At 43.1% G+C, this 23,109-nt stretch overlaps 1 protein-coding gene across 4 annotated transcripts in view; it reads left to right on the plus strand.

The window, feature by feature from the left end:
* LOC122938067 overlaps positions 1-23,109 on the plus strand; it is a 100,649-nt gene that overhangs the window by 21,180 nt on the left and 56,360 nt on the right. For 3 of the 4 annotated variants that reach the window (XM_044293348.1, XM_044293347.1, XM_044293349.1), the window contains 2 exons: positions 7,468-7,524; positions 22,174-22,310. In XM_044293348.1, the coding sequence (XP_044149283.1) occupies positions 7,468-7,524; positions 22,174-22,310 (194 nt within the window). The remainder of the gene's footprint in view (positions 1-7,467; positions 7,525-22,173; positions 22,311-23,109) is intronic. The other variant, XM_044293350.1, reaches the window with a different exon arrangement.

Genomic DNA, 23,109 nt, shown 5'->3' on the forward strand with positions numbered 1-23,109 from the left:
GCCGCTGCAATTGATAAAAAATATCAAAACTGATTTTTTTTTAACGCCGTAGCGCTTGTAAAGTGATTGTGCAGTGATAACAAATAAAAATTTTGTCACTGTGGCGGGGGCGGGCGTGTGTGAACGCACGTGTGGGCGACCGATCAGGCCTGATCGGGCAAACACTGCGTTTTGGGTGGAGGGTGAACTAAGGTGACACTAATACTATTACAGATCTGACTGTGATCAGTTCTGATCACTTACAGATACTATAAAAGTACCAATGCTGATTAGCGAAAAGCTAATCAGCGAATCAGTGACTGCGGTGCAGTGGGCTGGGCGCTGACCGACGCTAACTACCTAACAAAGGGGCCTAAACTAACCTAAAACCTAACCGTCAATACTAGTGAAAAGAAAAAAAAAGTGACAGTTTACACTGATCACTTTTTTCCCTTTCACTAGTGATTGACAGGGGTTATCAAGGGGTTATTTGAGGTGATGGGGGGGTGATCTGGGGCGAAGTGTAGTGTTTGTTGTGTTCTCACTGTGATGTGTGCTCCTCTGCTGGGACCAACTGACGAAAAGGACCAGCAGAGGAGCACACAAGCCATTTAACACCTTATATTTATAAATATAAGGTGTTCTATGGCTTCTGATTTGATTTTTTGTAAAAGTCACCAACCTGCCAGCGATGATCATTGATCAATACTCCTTTAACGAAGCTCGGCCTGCACTGCCCGAAATCTCACGTCTCGCGAGATGACGTGCCGGCACGTCCAGGAGGAACAACAGGTCTGCCACCAGGATGCAATCCTGCCTGCGGCGGCCCTGAGGAGGTTAAGAAGAGCTTATCCAGGGGAATCATTTTATTGAAAAACTGGGTTAAAGTGGGTAATTTTTTTTTAGAATAATTAATAGTCAGTCCCACTGATGCCGCTGCTGCTCCAGTGCTACACCAACCCCCTCTGCCCCAGGCTTGAAACATAGGAAGTACTGTTGCTTGTACTGTCTTCTCAGCCAATCACAGGCTGAGGGTACATTCACACGACCATATTTATGGGTCCGCATTCATTCTGCAGGAGCGGATTCGAGCCCATTCATTGAAATGGGGCCGCAAAAGTTGCTGGTAGCACACTGTGTGTGGTCAGCATCTGTACTTTCGTTCCGCAGCCCTGCAAAAAAGATGGAGCATGTCTTATTATTGTCTGTAATTTCTATCATAAGGTTGGCCATGTGCATTCCACTAAATGCAGAACACACACAGCCGGTATCTGTGTTTTGTGAATCCACAATTTGCGGACTGCAAAACGCACATGGTCCTGTAAATGTACCCTAACATTGTGACCTACCTTAGCCAGTGATTGTCAGTCCAAGCCATTTCATGTGTGTCTAGATGCTGGACCAGGAAATGTAGAACAGTGGGAACTTGGTCAGTTGTAGAATAACATCAACACTGGATTGCTGATGCTGAATATTGGTTATTTTTAACCCATTATTACCCTGTTTTTTAAATAAAAATGATTCCCCTGGAAAACCCCTTTTAAAATGATGAATTACTTTATTGCTTATTTCACTATACCATTTTGCATTCTTTAGATTTCAGTAGTATTGTAAATGATGAATCATATAACATTGTTTAATGGTATGTTTAGTACCAAATTTCACCATCCTACTTCCTTTTTTTCTCTTATTTAATGTTTAGTTCACAGAAATGTAGCGGACCTATATTGTTATTATTGTTATTAAAATGTTCTTGATACCGTCACTCCTACGGACAAAAATCCCCCCAAAAATAGAAAGTTCAAGCTAACCACTACAGGACCGCCGCGGCCCTGTTATTCCTCCTGGACGCACCGATGCGTCCTCTCACGAGACGCGAGATTTCGGGTAGAGCCGGCCCGCACATGCGCAGTGCGGGCCGGGAATCGTTAAAGGAGTATTTCGTCACCAGCCTGCCAGCCAATAATCATCGCTGGCAGGTTGGTGACTTTTAAAAAATTGAATCAGAAGCCATATAACACCTTTTATATTTATAAATATAAGGTGTTAAATGGCTTCTGTGCTCCTCTGCTGATTCTTTTCGTCGGTTGGTCCCAGCAGAGGAGCACACATCACAGCGAGTACACACCAAACACTACACTTAGCCCCAGATCACCCCCCATCACCCCTATTAACCCCTTGATCACCCCTGTCAATCACTAGTGAAAGGGAAAAATGTGATCAGTGTAAACTGTCACATTTTTTTTTCCCACTAGTATTGACTGTTGGGTTTTAGGATAGTTTGGGCCCCTTTGTTAGGTAGTTAGCGTCGGTTAGCGCCCAGCCCACCGCACCACAGTCACTGATTCGCTGATTAGCGTATCACTAATCAGCATTGGTACTTTTATAGTATATGTAAGTAATCAGAACTGATCACAGTCAGATCTATAATAGTATTAGTGTCACCTTAGTTCGCCCTCCACCCAAAACGCAGTCTGTGCCCGATCAGGCCTGATCGGTCGCCCACACGTGCGTTCACCCACGCCCGCCCCACCGCAGTGATAAAAAAAATAATATTTTTTTGATCACTGCACAATCACTTCACAAGCGCTGCGGCGATAAAAATAAAATAAAATTCAGGCTTGCTTTTTTACTTGGGTAGTCTCAGGGAATACCCCCTAAATTTAGTTGACCAAATGGCAAGTAAGGGGTATTCTTCTGAAGAGGCCTACAGGCTTCTGACCCAGTCGGATGAGGAATGGGAACCCTCATCTGACTAATCCAGCGGGTCATAATATGAACCTGTAGAAAGCAGTGGCAGTCTGACCCAAAGTTCGGACGATGAGGTTGAGGTCCCTGATACCACCAGGCGTACCCGGCCCCGTGTTGCTAGACCACAGGTTGCGCAGGAGCCGCTTCAAGGGCAGCAGAGTGGGGCTGGCGCTGTTGGATTACGTGGTGAGGCATACACCAGCAGTGCAGCCCATCCTGGACCTAGTACCGGCACTGCCGTACAACATGGTGAAGTGGCGAGCACCAGAAGGGCAGTTGAAGCTGGTACGGTGGCACGTGCATTAGTTCCCCCGTCGCAGCCACCGCACAGACAGGCCCGTAAAGGCCCCTAGAGTCCCTGAGGAGCTGGCAAACCCTGATTGGCAGCCCCCAACTTCAGCCGCACCAGTAGTTCCCCCTTTCACCGCCCAGTCTGGAGTTCGGGTTGAGACAGATCGGCACTGTTTTTTTTTTTTTTTATTATAGCTGTTCTTGACTGCAGAGCTGTTGGACTTAGTCGTGGCAGAAACAAATCGGTATGCCACTGAATTTATAGCCGCCAACCCGGGAAGCTTTTATGCCCAGTCTTTCCGGTTGAAACCCGTCCAAGTTTCCTATCAAAAAAGCATGAATTGCGGTCATATTGGTCCACGAACCCAATTCATCACATGCCCATGTTCTCTGCTGCCATGTCCAGGACACGATTTGAGACCATCCTGCGTTTCCTGCACTTTAGTGACAACAGCACCTCTCGTCCCAGAGGTCACCCAGCTTTTGACCGGCTCCACAAAATTCGGCCCCTCATAGACCACTTTAACACCAAATTTGCAGATTTGTATACCCCTGAGCAAAACATCTGCATAGACGAGTCCCTTATACGTTTTGCCGGGCGCCTTCGCTTCAAATAATACATCCCAAGCAAGTGCGCCCGGTATGGGTTCAAATTGTATAAGCTCTGTGAAAGGGCCACAGGCTATGCGCACAAATTTCGAGTCTATGAGGGTAAAGATCAGACCCTGGAGCCGGTCGGTTGCCCTGACTACCTGGGGAGCAGTGGGAAGACAGTCTGGGACTTGGTGTCACCCTTATTTGGCAAGGGGTACCATCTTTATATGGACTATTTTTACACAAGTGTGCCCCTCTTCAGGCATTTGTTCTTAGAACAGATTGGCTGCTGTGGCACCGCGCAACCTAGTCGCCGGGGCTTCCCCCAACGGCTCGTTACCACCCGTCTTGCAAGGGGGGAGAGGGCTGCCTTGTGTAACGAAGAACTGCTCGCGGTGAAATGGAGAGACAAGCGTGACGTTTACATGCTCTCCTCCATTCACGCAGACACGACAATCCAAATTGAACAAGCAACTGGAGTCATTGAAAAGCCCATCTTGGTCCACGACTATAATTCGCTCATGGAAGGGGTGGACTTCAATGACCAGATGTTGTCTCCCTATTTACTTTCCTGCAGAACCAGACGCTGGTATAAGAAGGTGTCTATATATTTAATTCAATTGGCTCTGTATAATAGTTTTGTTCTCTACAGTAAGGCTGGGAGAACAAGATCCTTCCTCAAATTTCAGGAAGAGATCATCGAGAACCTCCTGTATCCAGGAGGTTCCGTGGCCCCAACCACCAGTGTAGTGAGCCCTCTACACGAGCGACTTTTCCCTAATGTCGTTACTGGTACCTCAAACCAACCACCACCCCGAAAAAAAATGTTGTGTCTGTAGCAGGAGTGGAATAAGGCGTGACACCCGCTATTTCTGTCCTGACTGCCCTGACCACCCTGCCCTATGCTTAGGGGATTGTTTCCAGAAGTACCACACACAGGGATAGGGATTAGCATAGGGATTGCGTCACACAGGACAGGCACACAGGGCTGTTAGGGCCCTTTCACACAGAGCTGCTGCAAACCTCTCCTTTCACCTGGGACAAAGTGCATAATGTACTTTGCCACATCTCTGGGCGATTTGCGCTTTGCACATTGTCCCATGGGGAAGGAGAGGTTTGTCCTATAAAGGTAAAAAAACAAACAAAAATAAAAAAAACACCGGTAAGCAAAAAAGTTAATGTTCTGTTCCAAAAGTTCATAAAAGTTAATGTTCTGTTCAAATGTTATTATAAAGTTCTTGTTAATAAATTTATTGCGTTGCGGCCTGTTTTTTTTATTTTTTGTTTTTATTTTTTTTTACCTTCTAGGATCTAGGTGGACCAACCGATGGACCAGCTGCAGCACTGATGTGCATTCTGACAGAAGCATTGCGCTGCTGTCAGATTACATAAAAGTCGGTGTATGCGGCGCTGCAAGACGAGATTTCTCCTCTGCAGTAAAAAAATATATGTTTGCCCAGGCTTTTGAGCTGAGAGAAAAAAATCTCATTACCCGTATGCTCAATATAAGGAGAATAGCAGAAACTCTTAATGCTGGCCATACATGTAATGATTGCGGAGACCCTCAAATGCCAGGGCAGTACAAACACCCCAGAAATGACCCCTTTTTGGAAAGAAGACACCCTAAGGTATTTGCTGATGGGCATAGTGAGTTCATAGAAGTTTTTTTTTGGTCACAAGTTAGCGGAAATTGATGTGTTTTTTTTTTTTTTTTGTGTGTCACACATGTGGTATTGCCGTACTCAGAAGAAGTTGGGCAATGTGTTTTGAGGTATCTTTTTACATATACCCATGCTGGGTGAGAGAAATATCTCTCTAAAATGACAACTTTGTATAAAAAAAATGGGAAAAGTTGACTTTTAGAGAGATATTTCTCTCACCCAGCATGGGTATATGTAAAAATACACCCCAAAACATGTTTCCCTACTTCTTCTGAGTACGACAATACCACATGTGTGACACTTTTTTGCAGCCTAGGTGGGCAAAGGGGCACAAATTCTAAAGATCACCTTTAGGATTTCACACAGCATTTTTTACACATTTGGATTTCAAACTACTTCTCACACATTAGGGCCCCTAAAATGCCAAGGCAGTATAATTACCCCACAAGTGACCCCATTTTGGAAAGAAGACACCCCAAGGTTTTTTGTGATGGGCATAGTGAGTTCATGGAAGTTTTTATTTTTTGTCACAAGTTAGTGGAATATGAGACTTTGTAAGAAAAAAAAAATCATTTTCCGCTAACTTGTGACAAAAAATAAAAACTTCCATGAACTCACTATGCCCATCAGCGAATACCTTAGGGTGTCTATTTTCCGAAATGGGGTCATTTGTGGGGTGTTTCTACTGCCTGGGCATTGTAGAACCTCAGGAAACATGATAGGTGCTCAGAAAGTCAGAGCTGCTTCAAAATGCGGAAATTCAAATTTTTGTACCATAGTTTGTAAACGCTATTACTTTTGCAGAATACAGTGCAGAATTGTAAAAAGTGGTCTGGTCATTAAGGGGGTTTAAAGGGACACTGACAGGCCTTCTGAGGATAATTAGCTCTTTATATGCCCCCCTAGGTCTTATAATAAGTTCCCAATTCATATAAGTATTATCCCTGTGCGCATTGTTAAACATGAAAAATCATCTTTATAATCACCTCTCCTTTCTGCCCAAGGGGCGTTCTTTGTGCCGCATTTGTGCCCAGCCTGCGCCCCAACTGCCGGATCCTTAGACACGCCCATCTCATTAGTATTCACTTCGCTGGGCGGTATTTTCCTGTCCCTGACATTCGGAGATCCCGCGGAGTTCCCAATTGTATGAATTGGGAACTTATTATAAGGGGAGGCATATAAAGAGCTAATTATCCCCAGAAGGCCTGTCAGTGTCCCTTTAAGCTAGGGGAGCTGAGGTGGTTAAAATGTCTCCATTTTCCACAGGATACAAATGTACTGAGCACAAACTGAAAAGGGTTTCCCCATCTTATTTATGGCTTAGGCCTCATGCACACGACCGTGCTGTTTTTTGCCGTCCGCGGATCCGCAAAAAACGGAAGCTGCCCGTGTGCCTTCCGCAATTTGCGGAACAGAACGGGCGGCCCGTTGTAGACATGCCTATTCTTGTCCGCAAAACGGACAATAATAGTACATGCTATATTTTTGTTTGCGGGGCCACAGATCGGTGCAACAGATGCAGACAGCACACTGAGTGCTGTCTGCATCTTTTGCAGCCCCATTGAAGTGAATGGGTCTGCACCCGAGCCGCAAAAACTTCTGCTCGGATGCGGACCCGAAAAACGGTCGTATGCATGAGGCCTTATACAGATAAATAAAACTGAAAGAAGTGCTCATGGCCAGCAACCTTTCCATTCAGTCCGCATGTGGCCGCCCCAGCTAATACAGGTGAAACTCAAAAAATTTGAATATCGTGCAAGTCCATTTATTTCAGTAATGCAAATTAATAGGAATTGCATTAATGCAGCTTAAAATTTGAATTTTGTGAAAAGGTTCAATATTCTAGGCTCAGTGTCACACTCTAGTCAGCTAATTAATCCATATCCCCTGAGCAAAGGGTACCTGAGATTGTGACTTTCGGGTTTCATAAGCTGTAAGCCATAATTATCCAAATTATAACAAATAAAGGCTTGAAATATCTCGCTTTGCATGTAACGAGTCTTTCACATATGTTAGTTTCACCTTTTAAGTTGGATTACTGAAATAAATGAACTTTGCACGATATTCAAATTTTTTGAGTTTCACCTGTAGAACAGGGCTCAGTGGACCTCGCCTACATTGACTTAAATTATATTATGCGTGGACAGTGCTTTAAAAAGTGTTTTCACATCTCTGCAAATTTTCTTTTCAGAGTCTATGACTTTGGTTGACTACATTTCAGATCCCAGGCGGGAAGAATCACTTGTTGGTATATTCACTCATTATTTCTGTTTTTGAATTTGTCATAAATATTTTAATATCGTGACAAAAATCAGCTATGTATTACATGCCTGTAGAATAAATGTTATTTATGCCACCTGGCCTTTGGTCACCTTGCCTCCAGAAAATGAAATACAAAGTATCAAAAGGTCCCCGACATATAGTGTCAATGAAAATGGATCCACTCCCATTGACTTACATTGTAAGTCAGGACGGATCCATTTGGCTCCGCATCGCGTTTTGGTGTCCGCATCCAGAGTGGAATGGAGCCAAACTGATGCATTCTGAACGGATCCTTATCCATTCAGAATGCATTGGGGCTTAACTGATCCGTTTTGAACAGTTTGTGAGATTCCTGAAACGGATCTTACAAACGGAATTCAAAACGCCAGTGTGAAAATGAAATGCAAAGTATCAAAAGGTCCCTGGCATATAGTGGCAATGAAAATTTACTGTTCTGTTGACAGAAAAATTAAAAAGTTATGGTTCTTAGAGTATGTCAACACAAAAACAAATGTTTTTTTGTAAAAACAAATGATGAAGCCGCCCTAAATTAGGGCATTTAAGATACACTCTGGTGTGCCAAATCAATGCACCCCCCCCCCAAGGGGTTAATATCCACGCGTGGCTGAGAGACTAGACACAGAAGTTGGTCAAAGCAATCTCTAACTTTAATTACATGGGAGTAAGCGTATATACATTTTCAACAGAGGGCAGTCCTAACTGAGGCTAAAACATTGTTTCATTGGTCCAAGTGGGTGGGTTCCTGGTACTTTATCAAAACCTGGAAGTGAAGCAAAAACTCGAAAATGTACTTTAGTCAAATGCTTATACAAAACTGATCACATAATCTGTCAGACAACCATGTTGCATCTGGAGCTGCTGTGGGAAGTAAAATCCTATTCTAGGGGCTGACCCAAAAAGGACCTTATAGGGACAAAGGCCTGTCTCACGGTTAGGCGTATACCTTACTAAAAGAGGGCTACCAGCAGGCACTCTATTAAGGCTTTGAATCTTTAACTTAGTGTCCCGTTCAGTTTCTTTTTCCTACTCTACTGCTGCTTTGTGGATGGTACGAAGCATGTAAGGCCTGTCCTACACCCAAAACCTTCGTCATCTCCTGCATCACTTCACCTGTGAAGTGAACACCTGTGTCACTTTCAATGATCTAAGGTACCCCATACTTGCACACAACTTCGGCCATAATCTTCTTTACTTCTTTGGGTACGGTTTTGGCCATCCTGAAAGCAAGTCATCACATATCAATACATACTCATACATGCCCACCTTGGATATTTGAAGGTAGTCTGCAAACGTTGAAACAGATACAAAAAGCAAGACGTGTTTCTTGGCCACCTTGCCCACGTTGTTCTGGGCACAAACCATTTATCTTTGAGTATGTCTGACTGTTACAGTGCTGAACCCTGGGGCGTACCATATGCTACGTACTAAATCACACATAGCAGTTTTTGTCTGGTGCATCACTCCATGGGTTGCCTGTGCCATCGTGGAGTAGAGGGACCTGGGAAGGTAAAGTTTCCCTTCTTATTTGTAGTCCCCCCTTTTTCATCCACCAGTCCCTTTCTTCCTTCCCCATCTGGTTCTGTAAGGTCTTAACTCCTCCTGTCTCCCGAAAGTTCTTATTTCAGGGACCTGAACTGTGGCCACTTAAGACAGGGGTCTGCTTAGGTAATTTGGCAGCCATCTTTGCCGCCTGATCTGCCGTAGCTTTCCCCTTTGCCTCCTCTGCATCTGTTTACAGTGGCCTTTCGTTGCTATCATCACCCCTCATGTTAGTGACAAGAGGGCTTCCATCAGAGACCTCACTGCTTCCTCATTTTCGATGGGTTTACCTAAAGTGATCAAGGAGTCTCTGGCTTTCCATATGGGCCCATAGTCATGGGCTATCCCAAAGCACACCTGGAATCAGTGTAAATGGTGGCTGTTTTTCCATCTGCATATCTGCAAGCCATTTTCAGATTCCTTTGAATCTGAAAGAAAAGTTTAAAGTGCGGTGTCCTAACTCTTCCCTCCTCCCTTGGTCCAGAGGCAACAGGGTGGCTGGGTCCAAAGTATTACACCTTTGGAGAGCAACATTGTCAGGCAACAAAACAATCATTTGGATTGTACGTTCATGAGGATAGATGTAATATCACCATCACTTTGTGGTTCAGAACTATCTCGGAGCTTTCATCAAGCATAGCTAGTACAACTACTACAGCTCTGATGCAGAAAGGGGCACCTCTGGTCACGGGGTCAAGTCTGACTGAATAATATGCTACGGGGCGTTATTGCTGGCCATGCAGTTGGGTGAGGACTGCTGAGTCGTGGCCACTCACTTCATAATAATACAATCTAAATGTAATAATCTGATAGGCTCAGTGTGGGGGAACACAAAATTGCCAGTTCTAGGCATAAAAAAAAAAAACATCTACCAGCTCATCTGTGAGGCGGTAGGGACTAAAGGACAAATCAATCACAGTGGAGTGAGTAGTGGTAATGGGAACCTGAGCTGACAAGGTGTCTGTGTGTGTTGGGCACAATGTGGGTGTTAGAAACTGTGGCTTCATTAACGGCATGTAGGTCATGTACCATCCAATGGTGAGTGGTTTGCTTTTCTCAGCTTCTGGGAGTAGTGATACAAACATGGACCAGGGAATTTTATCACTAATGGCCAACAAACAAAGTTCTTGGTCGTTGAGGGCACCTGTAAGCGTCACAGTGCCGTCCTCCTGATGTGAGATACCAGCATGTACTTTTGCAAACAAATCTGCACCTAGGAGGCAACAAGGGGCGTTACCACTGACCAGCAAACGGGCAAGCGCATCTTGGTTAGGGGCAAATCTAATATGGATGGTTTCTGTTGAAAAAAAGGGAGCGTACTACTTTCCCATCCACTTCTACCCAAAGGCTGGTGTCCTTGGAGAGTAAATCAGGGGACGCCATGTTTGCTGTGCACAACTGTCTTGGCTGCTCCAGTATCAATCAAAAACGGGACTACTTCTTTATCACCCAGAGTGAGGGATATCATTGGGCCAGACTGAATCTGCTAAAAAAAAATTAAAAGTAGAGCCGATACTGGATTTCCTGTTTCCTAATCTTGATCTAACTCCCTCCCCCCCTCCCCGTCTGTGTTCTCCTTATGACAAAAAAAACATGGGTGTCTGTGGGGACGGACAGTGATCCGGGCATGGTCAACATAGAATACAATCCTCTCGTGTGGTGTGGACGAGGAGTACGAAACACAGCACAACACTCTTTCTTCTGGGATCTGGGTCCCACAGACTCTGCAGGCCCACCATAGGGTGGCAGACTTACTTTTTCCCTCACTTCAATGAGGTGTTTGACATCAGGGCTGAAGCAATGCCAAAGGAACACTACCTATGGTTGGCACCACTGAACCACCCAATGCCGCTTGATGTTACTCTGCATTTTGGCTTGCAGAAGTATCCAACTTTTCCTATCGCAGAATTAATAGACTGGAAAACAAAACAGGACTTCTCATCTTCCATGGGAGTGTCTGTAACTAGGGGATGGGCACAAGGGCTATCGTTGTCTGTAACATCCACCCCTATCCTGTCCCTCCGCTCTGAGTCATCTAAGTCCACCCCCTTCAGTCGGACGTTGTGGTCCTCCTTCTTTCTGTCATTAGTGCCCCAGCCGCTCATGAGAACAGAGCTCTGATGTGAAGCACAACACTTAACATGTAACACGTAACTTCAAACATTGAAACAAACAGATCGGACAAAACAGACATGAACATAAGGCACATAAGAAACTTTTCATTGACTTCAATTTAAAAATAAAATAAATAAATAAATATGTACAGCTTGATCAATGCTGTTGGAACCAATAAAAACCCCAAAACTTCCAAGAAAAATAAAATAAAATACTCAATGCGCATATTATTTAAAAAAAAAAAAAAATACCGTACTCCATACGCATTCATATTTTCATGTTTTCATGTACTCATTTTCACAAGCAGCTCATAACCACACCCTCATACATAAAAACTGAATTGCATTCACAGCTCTGCTAAAAACCTCCATCAGTCTTAACACATATTTGCCTCAATTACAACTCAAAGCCACACCCATTCACATTCCACTGAATCATTTATGTCTTCCAACCCACATTGTTTCATCCCAAAACTTGCAGCACAGACAAACACAGCTTTCCTGGAAACAGATAGCCACACCACACCCAGAATTGCTAATGGTCTGTCGCTGTAAGACAAAATACATGTTATAATCATACAGTCATTTTGTTAAAAGCTGGATTCCCACAGTACCCTGCTTGGGAAAGAAGAAAGAAAATTATTGAACAATTCTTTGTCTTGTATAATATATTACACATCACTTACTCTGCATCATTCCCTCATTCCCTCCCCCCTCTTTCCTTCGCCTGCTCCCCTCATCTCAGGAATGTTTCTGTTAAGGTGGGGGAAGTGATTCTCTGTAGCTCACACTGGATACAACACCTATCCATTAACTGACCATCTTTTACTGCTGTAATCTCTAGGATATTCCCTATTTAAACACACACATATTATTAGGGTAACAAAACTTAACTGGTTTGTTTCGGAACATTTAACACAAGCGCCGTTCAGGTTGCAGACACTGGGGCACTTTCTTTCTTTCTTTCTTTCTTTCTTTCTTGTTAATGACATAAATTAACATCCTGACATTGCTCTGTTTTCTTCACTCATTAGAACTCCCCCCCTCAAAATCACGGGAGTTCTGATGCCCACAGTCTGTAAGCTCTAACTTCACAGATTCTTACAGATCTTCATCCCTGTTGCCAGGGGGCGACCTCTACACTTTCTCTAACATTCTTTTTCACATTTTAACTTTCAATTCTTCCCTCGCTACTAGCTAGGGGCTGTATTTTCTCTTTCTTCATAATACTGGCACTGACCCATATCAAAACAACAGTATTTCAGACTGACACACACACAAAACAGAGGAGTGATCAGCACCTTTAACCCTTTCCTCCGCAGACAAAGGATTCACCCTCCCCTCTGGTTGGCTCAAATCTGACTACCACATCTGACTAGTCAGCTAGGATTCCCCGCACGTCTTCCCCAAGACCAGGGGTCAGGCGGGCTCCGTCGCATCTTCCTGGTGTCAGGTCAGGTGGTGAATATCTCCGCAGTCTTCCCTTATCTCAAGGATCTAAGGGTCATACGGCTCTACGCCTCTCCCTGCCAGGTCAGCCGGAGTTTACATTGTCCCACACCTCGGCGCTACAGCGCCCCCTTCCCAACCAGGAGGTTACTGTCCCCTCCCTTTGTCTGTGTCTTTACCGTCTGTGCTCAACTCACTCCTCACATAAATCACAGACACACACAAAACATATACACACCAGAGTGATCTATCATTTCAGACTATTGGTTCTATAGACTCCAAGCTTTCAGCATTACAGCCGACTACTATACTTACATGGGTACCACCTCACAGCAGACTGATCTATCTGAGCATGACGAAGTAACTAACAGAAAGGCAGATGAGAGAAAAAGTTTTCTCATCTTTCTTTGAGGTTGCAATCCTCTCTCCTCTGCCGTTCGTCAAGCTCAGGGGCCCGTCTTGTCAGCTGTCTGATGCTACGTTCGCTCAGAGTCCCATCTGGGGTGCCATTTGATGAAGCCGCCCTAAATTAGGGCATTTAAGATACACTCTGGTGTGCCAAATCAATGTACCCCCCCAGGGGTTAATATCCACGCGTGGCTGAGAGACTAGACATTGACACAGAAGTTGGTCAAATCAATCTCTAACTTTAATTACATGGGGGTAAGCGTATATACATTTTCAGAAGAGGGCAGTCCTAACTGAGGCTAAAACATTGTTTCATTGGTCAAAAAGGAAGAAGAGATAAGAGAGAGGAGATGGCACCCTGGCTTCTGCGCACTGGGTCCTACTTTGGAATGTGAACTAATGTAAACATCTGGTTACCATCGCCATTTTGTAATGGAGGTTATTCTAACAAGAATACTGCCTACGTCTTATGTGACACTTCAAAGAGGTGCTTCTCTATAGGCAGTGAATAATATATACATATCATCAAGCCATATGATTGGCTTACGCATTCCACCACACTCTATTGGACACCTGTAGAAAGATGAGAAATCAGACACTTCCCACAGCACAGCTCTTTGCCCACCTCTCTCTCCAGTCTTGAAACAAAGAGGGGGGTGGGTGGGCACTTGGAAGTAGAAAAAGTTAACTCCATAACAATATATATATGAATTTGGGATACCCATAATCGTACAGACCTGCATGATATAGATAACATGTTAGGCTACTTTCACACCTGCGTTAGGTGCGGATCCGTCTGGTATCTGCACAGACGGATTCGCCCCTATAATGCAAACAATTGTATCCGTTCAGAGCGTATCCGTTTGCAATATGAAGAACAAAGTCAATTGCACCATATTGTGTCAGCTGCAAGCAGCGTTTTGGTGTCCGCCTCCAGAGCGGAATGGAGGCGGAACGGAGCCAAACTGATGCATTCTGAGGGGATCCTCTTCCATTCAGAATGCATTGGAGCTGAACTGATCCGTTTTGAACCTTTTGTTCAAAAATAAAGTAATATGTAATAAGTGAAAATGTAAGAAGAAGATGAAATGATACCCTCCAGATCTCTGACAAAAGCCTTTCAGTTCTCTCAGCTCTGCACTAATGAGGGGCAATCGTCCCGAAACAGTTGTTTGCAAATGAGGTACTTGCTTAGCCATATTCAAAAGTAAAAAGGGGTTGTGCAGCCAGTACATATTGATGACCTGTCCTCAGGATAAGTCAATCCGTATCTGATCGGTGGGGGTCCTACTCCCTGTTTGAACAGTGCTACTTCCTCTTCAAGATTGCACTGCGCGTTGTCTCGCTTGCAGAGGTGGCGCAGTGTAATTACAAGTGCTCGTTCCATTTAAAGGGCTTCTGTCACCCCACTAAAACTTTTTTTTTTTTGCTTACTTATAATCCCTACATTGCGATTTATGCCTACATAATCTAATTATTCACAGTTTGAACATAATCCTGTTCAGGGGATTCTATAGTAGAATGAGGTTGTATCACAACAAATTCACAGAAATACCACCATTCTAAAATATAACCTTTAATATTATTATATAAAAGTCAATACACCCTTATAAATACAAAAAATGAAATAATGATAAATAAGAAAAGAAAATCAAAATCTAGGTCTGGTAGTAGAACCCTTCTGAGGCTGTTGTGTAAGGGTTGGAATAGGTTAGTGGGGCCTATAGGGATGGATGGCCCTGATGTAGAAGTTCCTACCTAGATACGGAATGGCCGCCCTGATAAGGGCGATCCCGTTTCTCGTGCCTCCTAGTGACCCTGAAAGGACCCTAGCGGGGGAGGATGATCAAAGGTTGATTACCCTGATTTAAAGACCTATACTAAAGTACAAAAAATAATAAATAGAACAATATAAGTACCCAACAGTTAGTGACAGTGAATATCCTAGTGAATATCAAATTAGTAGAAATATAGAATAGTAAAGATGTTCAATACCGTCCCTACGCGTTTTGCCTGGTTATTGTCAGGCTCATCAGGGGACAAAATTGATCATGGAATACCCAACACCAGAGTACTTAAGGTAATATTATATACAATTAAGTTCATTTTGTTTTTACTATTTTTGATTCTTAATAAAATCATGAAAGAAAACCACTGGCTCTGATGAACGTAGTTTCACCTATCAGCTCAATAACTGGTTAGTTAATCCAAGGAAATTCCTATTAAGCCGGTTATGGATTAGGAGATAAGGGTCAAATAAATGTAATCCAATCAGGAGTGACCCCTATGTCTCATAATCCAAGATGTGGCTGAATTACGGTATAACAATTTATATATACACATGTATATCCCGCATAGAAAATTAGGGTCGGTTCACTATCAAGAGTCCAAAAATGACTGTGTCTATAGGGCCTGAAGAATGGTATAGTGGAGATACGGCTATTACCTATGGCACAGAAATTAATAATATTTGGCCAGTTCTACAAGGAATACCTATATAAATGATGAGACAAAAAATGTCGATATATAGTGCGGCATAGTAACAGTCAGATAGTGCTGTTATAGTAGGCGGTACTTGCGTTCCCTAAGACAGGGTTGATGGGCCATGGATGGTGTCCATAAATTAGGAGGCCAGTGTCTGGTGGAACATCCTGGTAGCGCTAAGATGTAGTAGCGTCTGGCAGGTAAGGTAGCAAGGGGTTCGATTACTGATACATCAGCTTCCGAAATAGAAAGCTCATAGCCCGAATCATCCATCTATCGTCCACAGTACCCTAATCAAAGATCAAATTGGAGGGGAAGAGGACGATATAGGGGACGTAATAGATATTTGGCCCCTAGGTCCAATTGGCGTAACAAACAGTATACAGGTGGCTACCCATCCAGACCATGGGGCCAACAGAACTAGGGAGGATCAGCAAATGGGGTGAGGACCAACCAGGAACAACCCGAACAGGATGGTCATACATCTGGGTCCTCATCCTCATTTGCTACTCCAACTCCGACCCCTCTGCCTACGGCCACAACTGCTGTTTTTTTTTTAGGCCCACCACCACCGAACACCTATGCGTTGAGGGATCGTCAATTAACGCAATCTCACATCAACAAAAAATAGAAAAATCATGTACAGAAAACACCTTAATCATTAATCTATCAGGGAAAACTCTGTCTGAAGATGAGACATCCATATTAAGAAAAGGACTCACATATGTACCAACAACTAGATTTGATTGTTTTGATTGGATCAAGGACATACAATTGTTCACTAGGAAATTACGCTGGCACAAAATCTTTGTAACATCTGACCAAAAGAGATGCCAGGAACTAGGTGTAGAAATGGGGGATTTAGAGGACATCGATACCCTTATACACCTTCTAGAAGAAAACGAACGACCAAGGGGGCAGGGTCCCTTCACTACCTTGAGAAACAAAAGCGGAAAAATGCCACCAAAAACTTTGAATGATGCCAACATAGACATCTTTTTAAAGTCGGTCACACAGGACTTGGAAAAAATAGGATACACTACTTCTGATAAAAACTATACCCGTGCAGAAATAACGGCATTGCAAAACCTCAATACAAATAGGGACATCATAATTTAGCCCTCTGACAAGGAAGGGGAATATCGTTGTCCTCTCTGTACAGCAATATAGAGATATGTGTATCTCTCTAGTTTCTGATAAAAAATAGTTACATAATCCTAAGGGGGATCCGACATGTCCCCTAAAAGGACGTCCCATAGTATCAGGAATTGAGAGTCTGACCCATCATTCCGGTGTCTATATCGACAAAGTCATACGCCCCTTTGTCTCGACACTCCCCTCATACCTACGGGACACGACAGACCTACTGCAAAGAGTTGAAGGTGTTATCATAGAGCCTGACAGCTGGTTCGCATCAATAGATGTAGAAGCTCTCTACACTTCTATTCCACACAACAAGGGCTTATCAGCAGTCAAATATTATCTGGACTCTAGATCAATGGATCTATACCAACATAATCAGTTAACCCTTCAACGCCTTAATTTTGTGTTAACACATAATTACTTCATATTTGAGGACCGCTTCTACCACCAGCTCAGGGGCACTGCGATGGGTAGCCCGTGTGCACCCACGGAAGCAAATTTGCTCCTGGGCTGGTGGGAGGACACGGTCGTATTTTCTAAATCTATGTTATCCTGGACCAGATTCATTACACTGTGGTCCAGGTACATAGATGATATTTTATTACTCTGGTCAGGCACAGCTAGTCAATTTCAACAGTTTATGGACATCCTTAACTCTAATCATATTGGATTGTTTTTCACCTCTGAAATACATCGTAACACCATCAATATTTTGGATGTTTGTCTAGTAAGAGATGAACACAATTACATTAAAACGACCCTTTTCAGGAAGAAGACTTCCACCAATAGTCTTTTACGTTGGGACAGTTTTCACCCCACCCCCCTTAAGAGGGGCATTCCTAAAGGCCAGTTTTTAAGAGTTCGGAGGAACTGCTCTGACAGTCAAAGCTTCACACATGAAGCATTTAAACTCTTTGATCGGTTTAAGCAGAGGGGCTACCCAAATCCATGCCTTTTTGAAGCATGGGATTGGGCCAATTCAAAGGACCGCACTACCCTTCTTCAACCGCACCCCAAAAAAACAAATTCTCAAGATCAAATCAGAATTAGTGGTACCTTCGACTCAGAGTCTAGACAAGTCCGAGACATCCTAAATCGATATTGGTCCCTTCTAAAGACAGACCCTGACCTAACGCAGGTTTTGCCTGAAAATCCGGCGATCACCTATAGACGTGGACGCAATATAGGCGACACATTGGTCCACAGTCACTTTGAGTCTAATAGACAGGTGGGCACATTTAAGTGCGGTAAATGCAAAGCATGCACATTTATAGCCCCAGGTAAAACATTCATGAACAGCCTGGCAGATCGGACTTTCTACTCCCGTAGCTTTGCTAATTGTAATACCTCTGGGATTGTTTACATGGCCCAATGTGACTGTGGACTCAAATATATAGGCAAAACCAAAAGAATGTTTAAAAAGCGTATCCTTGAACACGTCGGGGATATTCGTAACAAACGGGATAAACCGATATCAAGACACGTGTGGATGAGTCACGCAGGGTCCACCAAAAGTATCCATTTCTTTATGATTGAGGTCTTAAAAATGTCCAAGCGAGGTGGGGACCTAGATAAATTATTAAAACAGAAAGAATCCAGATGGATCTTCAGATTAAATACTGTCGCACCAGCCGGACTAAATGAGAATATAGATTTTGCGTGCTTCATTTGAGGCCTTTTCTATCTTGTAGGATCAATTTATCATCTATATAGTACAACATATGTTGACTGGGAGGCTAACCCCTCCATATTTGATCCCTATATATATCAGTCAGTCACCCTGATGTTAATCTAATTATCCACTGGCTACCTATCAACTAGGAATATAATGACTTACAGATGCATACATCCGCATCTGGTCTATTTTAAACTCTTTATATTGTCACATTGTATTTAAAATTTCTTGCTTCCCACTGCATTATCCTGGGGAAGACAATTTCTCCCCTTGGTTATACTAACTGCGTCTCTGTTGCTCCCCGTCCTCTGTTCTCCACATATTTTTCCCCGGTACCAATTAGCAGTCATGTGACCGGCATTTGTAGTCTTATGATAGCGGTGGTTACTACACGCTATCTAGTTACCACGCTCCGGTCCCTTAGCTCCACCCAGTCACGTGGCCGGCATTGTGACCTCATCAGGTCACATGCCCGGCTACGGTACTCACCCGGTCACGTGGGGACGTCTGACGTAAGAAGTCATACAGATCACATGGGCTCCCGGTCCTATCCGATACCCGGAAGCACCTCTTAAAAGGTAACCACGTCGACGTCTCCATGCTACCTTACCTGCCGGACGCTACTACATCTTAGCGCTACCAGGATGTTCCACCAGACACTGGCCTCCTAATTTATGGACACCATCCATGGCCCATCAACCCTGTCTTAGGGAACGCAAGTACCGCCTACTATAACAGCACTATCTGACTGTTACTATGCCGCACTATATATCGACATTTTTTGTCTTATCATTTATATAGGTATTCCTTGTAGAACTGGCCAAATATTATTAATTTCTGTGCCATAGGTAATAGCCGTATCTCCACTATCCCATTCTTCAGGCCCTATAGACACAGTCATTTTTGGACTCTTGATAGTGAACCGACCCTAATTTTCTATGCGGGATATACATGTGTATATATAAATTGTTATACCGTAATTCAGCCACATCTTGGATTATGAGACATAGGGGTCACTCCTGATTGGATTACATTTATTTGACCCTTATCTCCTAATCCATAACCGGCTTAATAGGAATTTCCTTGGATTAACTAACCAGTTATTGAGCTGATAGGTGAAACTACGTTCATCAGAGCCAGTGGTTTTCTTTCATGATTTTATTAAGAATCAAAAATAGTAAAAATAAATGTACTCTGGTGTTGGGTATTCCATGATCAATTTTGTCCCCTGATGAGCCTGACAATAACCAGGCGAAACGCGTAGGGACGGTATTGAACATCTTTACTGTTCTATATTTCTACTAATTTGATATTCACTGTCACTAACTTTTGGGTACTTATATTGTTCTATTTATTATTTTTTGTACTTTAGTATAGGTCTTTAATCAGGGTAATCAACCTTTGATCATCCTCCCCCGCTAGGGTCCTTTCAGGGTCACTAGGAGGCAGGAGAAACGGGATCGCCCTTATCAGGGTGGCCTTCCGTATCTAGGTAGGAACTTCTACATCAGGGCCAGAGTCAGGGACATCCATCCCTTTAGGCCCCACTAACCTATTCCAACCCTTACACAACAGCTTCAGAAGGGTTCTACTACCAGACCTAGATTTTGATTTTCTTTTCTTATTTATCATTATTTCATTTTTTGTATTTATAAGGGTGTATTGACTTTTATATAATAATATTAAAGGTCATATTTTAGAATGGTGGTATTTCTGTGAATTTACATAATCTAATTAATCATTTTGGTCCAGTAGATTTTGTTTAAAACATGCTTTTAAAATATGCAATTTACCTCCGCATTGAGGCGCATTGCGAGCGGCCGCCTCTCAGTGCGCCTGCGCCGATTGAAGACAGGTACGACCGCGACGCATGCGCCAGATTTTGAATGCAAACAGGCAGGGCCAGCAGAGGACGATTCCATTCCCTGGCCCTGTCAATCACAATGCGGAGGGGGCGTCTTTAGGATCGGAGGACGCGGCTGCTACCAGCAAGTAGCCGCCCTACTTGCTGGCAGCAAGGTAATTTGCATATTTTAAAAGCATGTTTTAAACAAAATCTACTGGACCAAAATGATTAATTTGATTATGTAGGCATAAATCACAGTGTATGGATTATAAGTAAGCAGTTTAGTGGGGTGACAGATGCCCTTTAAGTGAATGGAATAAGCACTTGTAATTACACTGTGCCGCTGAAACTTCGGAGACGACACACAGTGCAATTCTGAAGAGGAAATGGCTCTTGCACGAGCACCGTCTCCTCTTCAAACAGCTGATCTGTGAGGGTTCTGGGAGTCAGATCTATCCTGAATACAGGTCATCAATATGTACTGGCTGCACAACCTCTTTAAGACCCCTCCTTATGCCTACTAGGTACCCTCCAGAAGGAGAAAGGTTCCACAGTGTAATGTTGAGGACTTTCCAGACTCATTATTTGTACTCTTACTCGTTTGTTCATTTTCTTCCTAAATACAAAATTAAACAAGTTCTAAAAAAGTCTTTATTAAAAATGTCTTGCCATCTTGCCGCTGTGTAAAGCCGCCTTCCAACGTGGCAGATTTTGTGGCAGATTTTGTGGCAGAAAATTCTGCAACTGAAAATCAGTTCTATTCAATTGAATTGGGGTAGCAAGCACATGGATTTCTGCAAGCTCCATTTAGTAACGTGAATGGAATTGATTTTCAGTTGCAGAGTTGTCACAAAATGTGCCACGTGTGCACCCTAACTCATCGCTGCTGTTCTGCAACTTCTGACAGGCATCCAAAAGCACACTGCTCCTGGATGCTTAGTCTTTCTTTGCTCACTGATTGTTCTAGTTTTTGAATTTTCTGCCACTCAGAAGTGTGTTGGACTTAATGGATGGGATTGGTCCATCATATTTACCACAATTTATGCCACAATACTGTCGTAAATGATGGCTGAAATCTATGCCAACTTGTAACTACTGTACATTTCAGATTGTGGGTTATGGACAGCCCAAGATGAGACAAATGCATTAAAATCCTGTATCTCCTTAATTTGGGTCATCTTACTCCAGTGGGCTTTAAACTAAGACTGGCATGTAACATTTGGGTTATATTCACAGGGCAGATGATCGCTAATGCGCATTCGCAGTAATGGTTGTTAGCGATCATCTTGAAGTGTAATACTGCCTCCGAGTAAACACTCGTTCATCGGGCAATCCAAATCTTTTGACAGGTTTAAAAATTATCGTTTGCAGATGCCCGATCGTAGTGTCGATTCAGTATAGGGAAGAGCGATGGTATAAAGATCGCTTCGCCCTATACTGAGGAGGAGATCACTGCATGTAATAGCTGTAATCTCCTCCTCTAGTGAGCAGGCGATTGCTGGGAAGGAACGCTTACTTCCCGAGAATCGCGGTCAGAATCGGGCTTTCTAATACAGCCTTAAGACTAAAGAGAAGGTGTGTACAGCTGGGAGAGTGAATGGAGGGCAGCAGTTATATCACAGATTTATCGCTTGCTGCCCTTTAGATAGGACTCAGCAGAGCAGCTGTATTGCCATGAGCTCCCACCCCTTCTGCTTCTGAAGAGCCAGAAGTATAATGGGAAATGTAATCCACAGGACTGTACATATGACTGCATTAGGGGAACCACATGAGTGAGGAAGAAGGAGCCAAAATAGTGGATGATCCATATGTGCTGCATCAAGTAAAACGAGTATACATAAAGGCATCTACATTTTTTTAAAATAAATGCTTACCCTGCATTATATAGACAAAACAACATTGCTGTCTGTGGGTTTCTTCTTTTCATTATTTTTGTTATTTCATTTTTTGTTTCAGGTCTGCAGTATGTAGTGGAAATTAAAATGTTAGATTCTGATCAGAGTATTGTAAAGTGTAACTTATGTGGCGTTAAGGGTAAGATGGCGACTATGAAGGAACACCTAAGTGGAATAAATCACATTAAAGTCTATATGGTGAGTGTTCTTTTTTTAAGTTCATTAAAGGGGTTGTCTCACTTCAGCAAATCGCATTTATCATGTAGAGGAAGTTAATACAAGACACTTACTAATGTATTGTTATTGTCCATATTGCTTCCTTTGCTGGCTGGACTAATTTTTCCATCACATTAAATACTTCTAGTTTCCATGGTTACAACCACCTTGCAATCTGTCAGTGGTGCTGGTACTTGCACTCTACAGTTAAAAATGCCAGCCCCTCTGGTGGCTGGGACTGTTGGACCGCACATAGGCTAGTGTTTTTTACTATAGTGTGCAAACATGGCCACTGCTGCTGGATTGAAGGTTGGTCGTAACCATGGAAACAAGCAGTGTATAAAGTGATGGTAAAACGAATCCAGCCAGCAAAAGAAGCAATATGGATAATAACAGTACATTAGTAAGTTGCTTGTATTAACTTCCTCTATGTAATAAATGCTATTTGTTGAAGTGAGACAACCCCTTTAATCGTTGTTGTGCTTCAGTTTATGTTGCCGAACTACTATATATTTTTCAATTGCAAAAGGGTTCCACTGTGCAAGAAGCAGCTGAATTATGTCCTAGAACACCACTGCTTGACCCTTGCAGACTATTATTTTTGCCCAAATAATCAATGAATAGGATGTGGTTGAAGCTAGTTTTGTTACAGTGGCTCTTTGTTATTTTTCATCCACTGCTCTTTTAGAGAGTACATTCAGGTAGTGTATAGGGGTTCATATTTAAATTGCTATAAGCCTAAAAGGCTACCCAGCCAGTTTTCCAAAAGAAAACATGTTGG

The sequence above is a fragment of the Bufo gargarizans genome, chromosome 5, assembly GCF_014858855.1.
Source record: "Bufo gargarizans isolate SCDJY-AF-19 chromosome 5, ASM1485885v1, whole genome shotgun sequence".
In the NCBI taxonomy this organism is placed as follows: domain Eukaryota; kingdom Metazoa; phylum Chordata; class Amphibia; order Anura; family Bufonidae; genus Bufo; species Bufo gargarizans.